The sequence below is a fragment of the Diuraphis noxia genome, unplaced genomic scaffold (assembly GCF_037042655.1).
Source record: "Diuraphis noxia isolate RWA-SAM2 unplaced genomic scaffold, SU_Dnox_SAM2 contig0002, whole genome shotgun sequence".
Taxonomy (NCBI): Eukaryota; Metazoa; Arthropoda; class Insecta; order Hemiptera; family Aphididae; genus Diuraphis; species Diuraphis noxia.
In genome coordinates, this window is record NW_028301712.1 from 5,150,912 (window position 1) to 5,164,223 (window position 13,312).

General features: G+C 25.1%; 1 protein-coding gene across 4 annotated transcripts in view; it reads left to right on the top strand.

Annotated features, from left to right (window-relative positions):
• Window positions 1-2,033: 2,033 nt before the first annotated feature.
• The window catches only part of LOC107167827 (neurobeachin-like protein 1), a 121,219-nt gene continuing 109,940 nt past the window's right edge, over window positions 2,034-13,312 (top strand). For 2 of the 4 annotated variants that reach the window (XM_089219216.1, XM_089219218.1), the window contains exons 1-25: window positions 2,034-2,192; window positions 2,918-3,121; window positions 3,199-3,348; window positions 3,440-3,647; window positions 3,719-3,807; window positions 3,950-4,009; window positions 7,424-7,573; window positions 7,715-7,927; window positions 8,007-8,225; window positions 8,302-8,411; window positions 8,552-8,735; window positions 8,810-8,909; window positions 9,271-9,415; window positions 9,482-9,646; window positions 9,703-9,790; window positions 9,895-9,999; window positions 10,058-10,238; window positions 10,297-10,484; window positions 10,573-10,735; window positions 10,844-10,977; window positions 11,042-11,201; window positions 11,274-11,524; window positions 11,682-11,840; window positions 11,920-12,091; window positions 12,174-12,614. In XM_089219216.1, the coding sequence (XP_089075342.1) occupies window positions 2,139-2,192; window positions 2,918-3,121; window positions 3,199-3,348; window positions 3,440-3,647; window positions 3,719-3,807; window positions 3,950-4,009; window positions 7,424-7,573; window positions 7,715-7,927; window positions 8,007-8,225; window positions 8,302-8,411; window positions 8,552-8,735; window positions 8,810-8,909; window positions 9,271-9,415; window positions 9,482-9,646; window positions 9,703-9,790; window positions 9,895-9,999; window positions 10,058-10,238; window positions 10,297-10,484; window positions 10,573-10,735; window positions 10,844-10,977; window positions 11,042-11,201; window positions 11,274-11,524; window positions 11,682-11,840; window positions 11,920-12,091; window positions 12,174-12,614 (4,093 nt within the window). In that variant the 5' untranslated portion in view covers window positions 2,034-2,138. Of the gene's footprint in view, window positions 2,193-2,917; window positions 3,122-3,198; window positions 3,349-3,439; window positions 3,648-3,718; window positions 3,878-3,949; window positions 4,010-7,423; window positions 7,574-7,714; window positions 7,928-8,006; window positions 8,226-8,301; window positions 8,412-8,551; window positions 8,736-8,809; window positions 8,910-9,270; window positions 9,416-9,481; window positions 9,647-9,702; window positions 9,791-9,894; window positions 10,000-10,057; window positions 10,239-10,296; window positions 10,485-10,572; window positions 10,736-10,843; window positions 10,978-11,041; window positions 11,202-11,273; window positions 11,525-11,681; window positions 11,841-11,919; window positions 12,092-12,173; window positions 12,615-13,312 lie in introns of those variants that run through there. The other 2 variants (XM_089219219.1, XM_089219220.1) reach the window with 2 other exon arrangements.

Here is a 13,312-nt window from a genome sequence, read left to right on the forward strand (position 1 = left end):
GACCACGTCGTCTCCTTCCAACAGTGCATGAGCACCACTCTTGAGTGCATGAGCACCACCCAAAACTAAAACAACTTCAAGAGTGCAGGAGCACCTAAAAACTTTTCAACACCAGACATTGCGAGCGACAGCTGGACCGTTTCTTTTTTAAAAATCGAAATTTAACAGTGCTGTTTTTCTTTAATCTGAGTGTTTAATAAAAAACCTTTATTTATTTTATTACGTCAACTGCATATCAAAGACAGCTGCGAATAAGATAAGGTGCATGCGCATCAATATTCATATATTTATATAATTTCATATATTATATTGTATTTATTAGATTTTTATAATTTAATAATTAATATTTTATTACTACGGTGTACTTGATCGTTCTCGAATCACGACCTCGAGAACCCTCCGACGATCAGGAGGAAGGTAATAGCGCAATTTTAATATTTATATCTAGTAATATATAACTATTGGCAGGAGCCTTAGTTATATAATAGTTATATTAACTTAAATATTTTAGTTATATTATTACTTATTTTAGAATTTTATTTTTATTATTATAAATTCTTTTCTTTTATTTTTGCGTTATTACAGTATGATATGAGTATATATTAGGATGGATCACGGATAGCATATTTTTTAAAGATTTTTATTCAATAATACTCGTATTGTAAGCAGTTTTTTTCAGATATTAATTTATTAGTGTACCTATAATAGTACGCATATAATATATACAATTAAATATATCTACCTTCTATAAAGGTATAAGACAAGTGTGTGTTAAAGCTTAGAACATTAATGTTCTATGGTTGAAGGTAGAGAATTACAATTTACTTAAATATAAAATATACAAACTAGATAATGAAATAATATAACAACAAATATTAACATAATAGTATAACCAGTTAATAACAGTACTTTTTGCATTATTTTATTTACAGACCATGTTTTTATACATAATTACTAACTACATTGTCAAATAAAAACATATATACATAACAATATTTATAAATTACATAAAATTTGCAATTTTCTATTTTTTGTGTGAGGAATTTGCAAATTTCGATTGGTTCTGGGTAACGTAGTATAAATTCTAAATCTTATAAATAAATTTAACAAATATTCCTGAGGGAATATTGTTCACAGAGATGTTCAAAATACACATTTATAAATATAATATAATTACGTTTATATAATATGTATGGAAGCATCATAAAATAATATAGGCAGATAGTTATATTATAACATTATTATTACATAGTTATTTACTAAGTATATACTATATGTCGTCTATATATATTTTATTATATATTATATATTACTAAGTATCATTAATTAAGTTTACTTAATTAACGGTAGTATGCAGCATAGACCTATTAATTGTTGGGTTATGGTTAGGTCTATGGTATGCAGTGACCTTTTTTTTTAAACTTTGGCGGGCTGCTCGAGCGGTCCGTTTCAGAGATAAAAGCGTTCTTAACATCATGCCTTACCGCCAAGCTTACAACATCAATCAGTCTGCCACGAAATAAAAACAATTAAAGTGGAGGGGTGAGCGTCACTTCTATAATATTCTATGCTCTAATAAAAGTCTAAGGCCTCTAAGCGACCGAATTGATTAACATTGTTAAATAGGGAAGTGTCCCGACCTTATCTTCTAAGACCGTGGCTGTCATAGATAATAGATAATATATCTATGGTGGCTGTGACCGCAACACCCAACCCCGCCAACCTGTGATGCTCTGCCTATGATTACTGCTATAAGTTTATTTGTTGAAATTGTTCAATATTAATTAATTTTAATAATTTATTGCGTTTTTTTTAATTTTTAGTAAAATACTAAAAGAGCTAGCTTGCTCCATCCATTGTATAAGATCTAAGATGGAAACGCTATACATTTTGTACACAGGCTTCTATGTTCTATAAGAATTTAGAATAGAAGTCTGTTATTTTGTCATAGAGTAATATTACTCTATGGATTTTGTATGATAATATGATAACAAAAGTATTTTATTGATAATAGCATAAGTGATATCTAATATCAGTAATATCTAGGAAAAATCAAAACATTAAATGTAAACAAATGAGGGAAATACATTTGAAAATGAGTGTTAAATCGAAATGAAATAATTATTAACAACACAAATATGGACTATAAGAAAGATGCAATATATACGTATTGGGTGCAATATACGACAAAGGTAGTTGTATACTTTATATTAGTGCAACATGATTGGGATTTCAGTATAAGAGTTAATATTTGGTGGTAGCAATACTAGGGTATATAGGCATAGCCTACAATTAAGATAACTTTTACCATTTATTCAAACATAATCTTGTCTATAATTGACAGGGTCATAGTAAGTAAAAAATGTTAGCTAATTTAAAGCACAGACTTCACTTCATGTTGTTCAACAGCTGTTGATTGTTATTTCTCAAAATGTAATTTACAAAAATTATAATTAAGTACAGTTTTTGTTTGTTATTTAACTATAAAACAAAATACTTTTACATTTTGTGAATTAGATGTTTGTTTTATGTCGTCTGTGAATGCTATGTATATGTGTATGTCCTATGTAAATATGAAATATGTAACTTAGTTAAAATAAATTACGAAATTACATTTTATTCATTTTTAATGGCTTATATTTTAATTTTATAGTGAAAAAAAATGTATCAAATTATTATAATGTAGCATAATTGAAACAATATTACTATGGTGAAATTTAATTGATCATTCCCATTTATTGGTTCTTGTTATATAATCATCTCTTTTTTCCAATTACTTATTACATATTTTATAGGTCTGAATTTTCTATATTATTGAAACCTTATAAATATTCACAACACCTGTTAATATATTCTATATTATGAGTATTATGAAGTATAATTATAATTTACTAAAATCCGTTTTTATATTTTTAAGAATGAAGAAGCTTCTTTTAGGCAGTTTATATGTGGATTTGTTGCAATATGGGAACCAAAATTAAATTTGAAGTGGGTAAACACAGACATTTGTTTACCAACTACTATTGATCCTGAAGCAGGTCCTTCTTTATCGAGACTACCCGATGAATTACTTCCAGCAATTGCAAAATTTCTATACATTGCAAAGGATAATACAGAAAAAGTAGCTTATAATTATGAATATAGACTAATATATATTGCAGATTTTTTCATAAAATGTGTTAACTTTTTTTTTTTTAGAATGAATTGTCCAACCAAAACATTGCTGAGGCAGAGTATCTAATTCGTTGCTTAATTGTGATTAGCAGAAATTTTTATAACATTCCATTATTAACATCTTGCGATTATATTAAAGAAAGCACATCTGTAGCGACACACTTAATTCACAAAGTAAATTAATCTTGCAGTATGCTGATTGCTGATAAATTATTATAATTTTTATTAATTAACCATAATAATTGAATACTTTTAATATTTAAAGCTTACTTCTACTGATCAACAATATGATGAATCTACAAAGTCTTCAATATTATCATTTTGTTATTCACTTTGTCATTTTCTGGAATGTCTATATGATCCATACCAAATATGGCGTTGTTTCGATTCCTCTCAAATGAAAGATTTAGATATGTCTAAACTACAATATCCTCCTTCTATGCTACATGTAGAAGTTATTCCTTTTATTTTTGGTACGTTTAATTTATGCAAAATTAATATATTTGTGTTTATGTGGAAAGTAATATTATTCATTTATTTTTAGACTGTTTCGAGACAAATTTAGCAGTTAAATATCCATTATTAGCTGCAGAACTTTTAGATGTATTTGGAGCTATAGTATGCGGGTCTCAAGTAAATATTTAGATTAATATGAAAATCCGGGTATTATGTTTATTAAACTTGTGGGATTATAAAACTTAATGTATGTGAATGTTTATTTATATTTTGTAGGCTTATTCTTTTATATTTATTGTTTAATGTTTATTGGTATTAGTTACTTCCTCTACAGAACATAGAAAATGGTCAATATTCTGTCATTTTTTGTAATGCATTGGTGAGTGGGCTTTGGTAATTTAAATTGTTTGAGAAAAAAATAGCAATGAGAATTTAATGCATTTTTTAATAACACTGCTTATTATTTTGGCTAAATAAAAATCTCATTCCAAGATTTATTAAAAGACTAATCAAAGCTTTATTCAATCTTTTGTATAGTTTGATGAAATTGTGTATAATTAAAGTTTTTATTTTACGACAAGGGCATTTGATTTAAATTAAGTTTAATATATTTATCTAATTAAACATTGTATGATTGAAACAGATAAACAATTATTAAAAAAAAAATATTTATTTTTATTAATACAATTTATATTTAACTTTACTTTATATTCGCTTTGCTTGAACTCCATCTAAAATTGATCACCAATAAATTAACGTTTATTTTAATAAAATTTATTAGCAGTTGTGTTAATTACATTTTTTCAATGCTGGGCAAGTTAATGATTTTTTTTAAACTCAAGTGAAGTTAATATGCACTAATAATAAAAAGTTCAAAGTTAATTTAGGTTAACTCAGTAAAGTTAAAAGTTAGTACACACTTTTTGTTAAGTTTTTATTCAGTAAAAAAAGTTAATCTGTTTATGTTTATTCAATTTTTTTCCAACCCAAATCAAAATTATAGATTATAGTTTTATTACTGTATATAGTAATTCTATGTAAGATAGATTGGAAAAAAATAAAATTTTTATCTTTAAAAAATTTGCCATGAATATTTTTTGACTTGAAACTGAAATAGACTGAAATAGTGAAATGTAATGAAATTAAAAATTAAATAAATTAACTTAACTTACTTCTTAAAATTAAAAGTTAATTTGTTAATTCATGTTAATTAAAAAATTTTTATTAAGTTGATAAAAATAATGAAAATCCAAAAGTAACTAGTTAAGTTAAAAAGTTAAAGTTAAATTAACTTTTTAGCTTTAACTTAACTTTTTAATTTGTTAATGCTCAGCCTTGAAGTTTTTATTTATAATGATTTATTAAATACACTAAACGTAAAACTCACGTGTTCTTTCTCTATCCTACAAATATATATATACACAGTGTGATCACGATAAGTGGAAACACTCAATAACTATGTGTAGGCTTCATATATTTCAATTCTGCTTTTTTGGCTAACTAATAAACATTATTATACACATTTTCAAATAATTAGACTATTTTTTTGACAGTTAATTTTGAGCATGCGCACAACAATTGTTTTTTAAAATAGCATGATCCATTTTTGACCACAAATTATTTGTTTTGGTATTTTTTAATGAATTTTAGTGGTTGAATTTCTTTTCTAATTCAAAAAATGACCGAGTTATAGCAATTTGATTTTATGTTATTTGCACGGGTATAACAGATTATTATTACCAACTATGTATTTTATAATCTGTTATACCCGTGCAAATAACATAAAATCAAATTGCTATAACTCGGTAATTTTTTGACTTAGAAAAGAAATTTAACTCTAAAATTCATTAAAAAATACCAAAAAAAATAATTTGGTGGTCAAAATTGGATCATGCTATTTAAAAAAAAATTACTGTGCGCATGCGCAAAATTAACTGTCAAAAAAATAGTCTAGTTATTTGAAAATGTGTATAATAATGTTTATTAGTTAGCCAAAAAGCAGAATTGAAATATATGAAGCCTACACATAGTTATTGAGTGTTTCCACTTATCGTGATCACACTGTATAAAACAAATATGCACTCAGTAGAATCAATTTATCATTCCTAAATTTAATATTAGAGTAAAATATAAAACATTGATATCATCAATGGTAACTTGTATTTTAATTTTAAAATAAATTATTACTATAGACAAATTTAACAATTTTTAAAATGCTCAAACTAGTTTTAAAATTTATGTCTGGAACCACAACATACATATTACATATGTTATTTTTTTTGGAATTTCATTATTGAGTTCTACAACAACTTTTAGTACAACATTATTGTGGTAACATGTTTGTGCTACATTTGTAATCACTTTTGGAAATTTCTGTCTTACCTTTAAGTTTGATAATAGATTATTTCACTTTTGTATTTAACCTAAAATTAAAAAGTTAATAACACAAGTTTTTTAAGCTTATCACTATATTTATCTGTGTTATAAGTTTGTAAGAAGAAAACATTGAAAGCAGATTCAGCATCCTCTTGAATTCTTGATATACATAAACTTATAATTAATTTAAATTATATTTATTAATCTGCTAATAATAGAAAATAATATTAACAACATTTTATTTGAAATTAGGAATGTCCAATATTTTATCTAGTTGAATAACTATACATTATTTAAATAAATTATAAATTATAATTATTTAAATTATTTTTCATAATATTTTAACTATTAATAATGTTAACATTCTACTGTGCAGTGTAACATTCTTCAATTTTAATTTGTCTTTCAGCAATTTTTTGGCATTCAATTATAATCAAAAATACAATAGTAAATAATAATTGATCTTAAAATGTGTATGCTTTTAAAATAATATACCTATCAATGTATTAAGAGTTAACAACAGTGATTCTTATGGTAAATTCCTTGAAGATTATATTTCACAAATTGGTTATTACAGCGGTTTTCAAACTCCCCCCCCCCCCCATATTACTCATATACATTATCAATTAGTCACTAATGATTTAAAATAGAATGATCCAAAATTTACATACCTAGTTAAATATATTTATTTTAAATATGTAAAATACTACAATTATATTATTATTATTTATTATTACAAATTTACTAGTTTTTTTTTTTCTAAATATGATATAAATTAGATAAAAAAATTTTTGATGAGAACCATGGATTTATAAGTCCGAGGAAATAATATTGAAAAGGTTCAGTGTTAATGAATTTTAAGTTTGATTTAAAATAAAATAATCAGAATTAATTTACGTACCTGTGCATGTCAATGATTATAGTTTATAATAATCTTGTTCATTTATGTATTTTATAAATAATAGTATAATAACTATTTTAAACTCAAGTAAAAATATTTATTTTATATTTTCTGTTTTACCACCTTCTGGTTTTCTGCATACCATAATTTGAGAATCGCTGGATTATTAGATTCAAAATATTTTGTAATATGTACCTTAAATTATTTTTGTTTAAGCTGGTATGAAAATTGGCTTATAATAATTAATGTGTATTATTGAAATACAGACATACGTTATAGACTAATTTAGAACCTATGAATTTTATTTTAAATATTTTGTTTTCAATAAAAAAAGAAGTAAACAAACTATTTGTGTTATTCTGCATGTTTATTTTTTTGGAAATTTTTACTGTTGAATATTTTTAAAAACAAAACAAAATAAATTTTAAATAAATCAATAACTTGACTGAATAGATTTTTTTTATTATTAGTCTATTTCAGTTTATACTTAAATACATTAATTTTTTTATATTTTAGCATAATGCACTTCGAGGAGTAAGTCCTCCAACCTGTACTTTAATAATGAAAGTCATATCAGATAAAAACATTCCTTTAATAGTTAAAACTACAGCTTTACGATGTTTTGTAACCGTCACGCAAGTAATGATTCAATTTCCTCCACATCAAGTAAGCTAATATGTATTAAACTTATACTTATATGTTATGTGTAAAGTCCAGAATTGTACATATCATTAATCATAGTTTATTTATAAAATATATAAATATGTACTACTAAATACTTATTAATCTAATATATATATATATTAGTGTCAATTGGACGTATCTACTCAAATGGAGTGTTTAAGAGATACATTAAAACAATGTATAGCATTTGAAATAAATCAGCCTTTGGTTTTAAGTGTGATCAAAGCTATTGGACAGTCAATTGAGTTATCTGGATCTAATTCTGAAAAAATTAGAGGATATGTTGTTGAGTGTAAATTATTGGAAATAATTTTAGACATACTTAATAAATTTGAGGTAATTTTTTATCTATTGTTAATTATATTTATTTTTATTTTATTTTATACCAAATATTTACTTTTTATTACCTTTGAAGGATGATATAGAAATAGACGATGTAGTAAAATGTGTAGAAACAGTTTCTTTGATTCTTCGCATGTCAAATGAAGCAAAAACACAGATGTTGAGTATAAACGGCTATGAAAAAATATTTGAATTTGTAGGAAAACAAGCAAATAAAAGTCAACCATTATTAAAAGCTATAATTTCCATTGCTACAGAAAATACAGATAAAACATTAGATCAAAACTTAGAGGTAAAATTTTTCAATTAACTTTTATTTAATCTTACATGTTGCTAATTTCAAAGTGGTTTTATTTAACTTGTAATAGAATGCTCAGATGATTGTACCATTGATTGAATGGTTACCTAGTCTTGATGAAATGGATCAAGTTTGGTTAGCAAGTATAATATTTAATTTGTGTACGACAAATTTACAAAGGTAAATATTTTATTTTACAAATGTATTATTCTTTTAAATAAATTAGTAATTTGTTCAATAAGTTAAGTTATGTATGGTATATTTAAAGTTAGATTTTAATTAAATAAGTTATATATTTGTTTTATTTTTTGTGTATTTAGTAAATGTCAATCTTCGATTTGTAAAGTTATTGATTCAGTATGCACATGTTTGGAAAACTGTAATCAGTTAGTTCAAAAAACAGTCCATCAACTTTTGAAACTTATTGAAAATTTGGCTTCACATTCTATTTCAACATCTGAACTGAAAAAGATTTTTTTATTAATGAGAGATAAGGATGAACCTGTAAGGTTATTTTTCATATTTTGGTATTGATTAATATTTAAGGCTTAGCTGAAAATTGTATTTTATTTGTTTAGTTTCCATATATCACTCAAATGCTTGGAACCTTATCAGAAGTTGCTTATTGTACTTATGATCATAGTTGCAAAGTTTTTTTTGATATTCAAAAAGATCAAGGTATATTATGTATTTTTTACTGAAATATAAAATAAGTTTTAACTAAAATAATAAAAATCATTTTCATGAAAAAAATAAAACAGAATGAACACATATTATAACAACAACCAAAACTATAGTTCCTTATTTATTACTTAATAATAATTATTATTATTACTTGAGTTAAATGTTGTTTACTAATCAATCAATATAATTTGGAGAAAATATATGTTAGCTTGTTTAGTGGCAATTTAAATTTAGACAATATGAAATTTATTTATTTATTAGTTACATTTTTGTGCTTATGAAGTTGATACATTTTTTATCAATATAAAAATAAATTTATATTATATTTAAATTATTGTGTGTTTTTCATTAATAGAAGGTCTTATAATTGACGAATTAAAAAAATGGCCTGGTCCTATGAGTGGCTTAACCTTTCATTGTTGGTTACGTTTGGATATTGTTAGTTTTCATCATTGTACCACTACATATGGCTTAGCTTCTTATAGACGCCAACTGTTACAGTAAGATATTAAAAATTATAGTTTTATAAATATAGTATTTTAAATTATATTTTATCTTATTTTTAGTTTATTAACCAATTCAAATACAGGATTAGAAATTTTTATTGGATCAGATTGGACTCTAGTTGTTGGAATGAATACAAAGAAAGAATTTTTTACTGTTACTGCTCGAGATTTTAGATTTGTAGAAAATCGTTGGTATTGCGTAGATGTTAGCTATAGTCCATCAAAGTAAGGTTATAATATTTAGTGCTATTCATTTACTACATTTTTCGGTATTATTTAAGGAGACCTTTTGGACATAATCAAGTTTCAATTTATATTGATGGTGTGCAAAATATTAGTGTTCCTGCCAAATTTACGCCTTTAACTGAAGTAATATATTTTTAAATTTAATAAAGTTATAATATATCTATAACTTTACTTTGTTTATTTGTTAATCGATTTTAAACATTTATTTACTTTTATCTGTACTTTAGCAATTTCAAAAATGTTCTATCGGTACTTTTCTTCCTCACATGCCAAAATCTATTGATACTCAACCTCAAGTGGATCGAGGAATATTACCATCATTTATTAGTCAGGTAATATTTTTAGAATTCATTGTTGTTGTTATGGTATGTAATATATGTTATTGTTTAGGTACCGAATTATTTACTTATGAGAGGATCAAGTGCTATGGATCCATATGTCAAAGACTTTCCTCCTGGCATGCAAGATTCTTTATATGGTTCTTCAATATGCCTTAAGGGTCAACTAGGTCCGATTTGTTTATTTCCTGAATACTTTTCAGCACAACAGATAAAATCTATATATGAATTAGGTAAATTAGAACCACACAAAATGCATATAATTAGTAAATTTATTGAAAATTGTTTTAGGTCCAAATTATTCATCACTTAGTACTATGGACGATTCTACATGTGATATATTAGGACTGTTTAATAGATCAATATTTTACTTTAGTCCTACAGCTGCTTCTAGTCGTGATACTGCTCTAGATTTAAGTCAAAAAAATAAAACTAATGCTCGCCTTACTGCAGCTGTTAACAAATGTTCACCCATACAAGTACTTTTTAAAAAACATATCAATTTTTTTTTATTGTAATAATTTAATAATTGATTATTAAAAATAATAACAACATTGTGTTACCTAGGATGTAATTAATATGATTGGTGGTCTATGTGTCTTGTTTCCGATTTTGGAAAGTCAAGTATTAAATGAAAATGAACATCTAGGCTTATTATCATTGGATCACACAAACACAGAAATATCTTTAGATTTGGATGATGTTTCATCTCTTCGTTCATACTCTTTAGGTATGCATTAAATTATTAAAATAAAATACATTTTTAGTTAATTATCTTTTAGGTTATCTATAAAATATTTATGTATCTATAAATATTTAATATCATATTTAATTTTAGATGAAAGAATTGAACTACACCCAATAGGCTTATTATTTATCTTAATTAAAAATCTCATGAAAGGAAATGTTGTTGGACAAGAACAACTTTTAAGGAAAAATGGGATACCAATTTTAGGAGAATTACTTACAAAAGTAAATAATATTTATTTTAAATATTAAAATATGCTTATAAATATTTTTAATTTGTTATTTGCAGGTACCTTCAGATAAGATTGATTTGCAAATGTTAGAAGCGATGCAGTTATTTATGGAATCTTTACAGGAAATTTCTAACATTCAACTATTAAGGGCATTTTATCAGCACATTCTTTTTAATTTTTCTATTTGGTGCCGATGTTCTTTTAATGTACAAATTGGTAATATATTTTTAGATTTAACCATTGTTCTTTTTTAAAATTTAATTAAATTATAAATAATATGTATTTTAGGTGTTGTCAAGATAATATATATGTTGATAAAAAATGATCGTAAGTCATTTCGAAAACGATTTGGTGTTCAATTTTTTTTAGACACTATAAGGACTTATTATACCACGTGTGATGTACTATCAGTAAATCACATTACAGCGCTTAGGGCATCTTTGTTGGATATTGTCCGATTTTATATTGTAAGAGAAGTTAATATATCTGATATAGATATAATTATACGATATCTCATAACATGCAGGGCAGAAACAATGGTAACTATCAATTTTTATTTTTATTGAAAACTTTTCATTTGTTAACACCTACAAATATTTCATTATTATTATTATTATTATTTTTGCGAACATTTTGTTTAAATGAAAATAAATAGTAGGTTTTACAAAATCATTATTCTGATTATCTTTTTTTTAGATGATTGAACTATTAGATATATTGATAAAACAATTAGAAAATGAATCGTGTAAAGATCAATTATTCTTATTAATGTATGAACCTCAAACTGCTGACATTTTATACTGCATTTTAATTGAAAAATCTATTAGCATGTTGGCAAAACAACGAATTTTAAGGGTAATTTAATTTTGATTCATTAAAATAATATGTTGATGTTTAAATAAAAAATAAAAAAAAAATTTATTTTTATTTTTAGCTCTTGCAAATTATACTAAGAACCAAGTATGTATTTGAAAGGCAGAAGTGTAATTTACGATTACAAAATTCTGGTTATGGGTTGTATCCTGGTCTTATATCATTGCTACCAGATTTTCAGAATTTATCAATGGAAGTTACTTTAATGATGTTTGATCAAGTTTTATTAACGGGTATGTTTATATGTATATTTAATATAGTGATATATAATACTATTACATTATTCGATTATTCTGTAATTTTCTTAATTTTTAGATTCAATGTGTACTTATCCAGCAATTCTATCAATTCTTCATCGACTGGCCTACGAAGATATCGAAATAAAATTAGAAGTTGCTCGAAAGTTATTAGCAATGATTTACATGAGTCCAAATGCAGCTAAAGCGTTTGCTAAGCAATCTGGTTGGCAGGATTGTGTTACACGGCTTTTAGTGCACCGATTAGCTGAAGGAAAAACATCACATAACAAAGATTTAATGAGCTTTGAAGACAACAATGTTGAAAAAATTTACAAGAAATTAACAAGATGGAGTTCATATCCTAATATTTTAAAAACTAAACATTTATCATTGAAAAAATGGAACTCAATGTTTGAATTTAAAGAAGAATTTTCTGATAGTGTAATTTGCGAAAGTTCCATTTCAGCAGTAAAAAATTTTACAGATGCTGCTAATTTCATTGAAAATGAAATAAAAGGTTGCCATTTATTATTAATGAGGCTTCAGTATGACATAGTTTATACTAAATGATTAGTTTATGCATTTAACTTTTCTTTCACATAGTATTGTCTACTTATAGTACGGCCAGCAAAAAATGAGCCGCGATACCAACACTCTGGGTGGCCGAATTTCGTTAGGGCTTCTACAACTATTTGCCGCGTACATTAATTCCAAACATGTTGTTATATAGCGCGCCAATAGCTTCAAACGGAGAACCCCTGATTACACTAAAATGCACCACTAGTAACGTTGCCGTCGCTGCTCATTTTTCGCTGGCCGTACTATAGTACATACTACACATGGATTCCTTAGGAATGGTTTTACTTAGTTCACCAATTTAGGACTCATTGCATTTTATAACTTGATTGAATTGGGAATTTTTTGACAAGCTACTTAAATACACATTTATTTATTTATTTATTTATTGTATGCCAAACGTCAATCCTAACTGATGAGAATATTAACATTTTAAATTCTGAACCATCTAATTATTAAACATGCAATCTGTGTATTAAAAGTAATATTATTTTAAATAGTAACATCTATTATTGATTTTGTTCTTAGGTTGGCCTATTTTTTTCAAATCATACTGGTTCTGAACTTCCAACATTTGCTCTAAAATCAATTTTTTACTGAATAAAAGCCATTTAAATTTAGTCATAAATGCATTTTTTT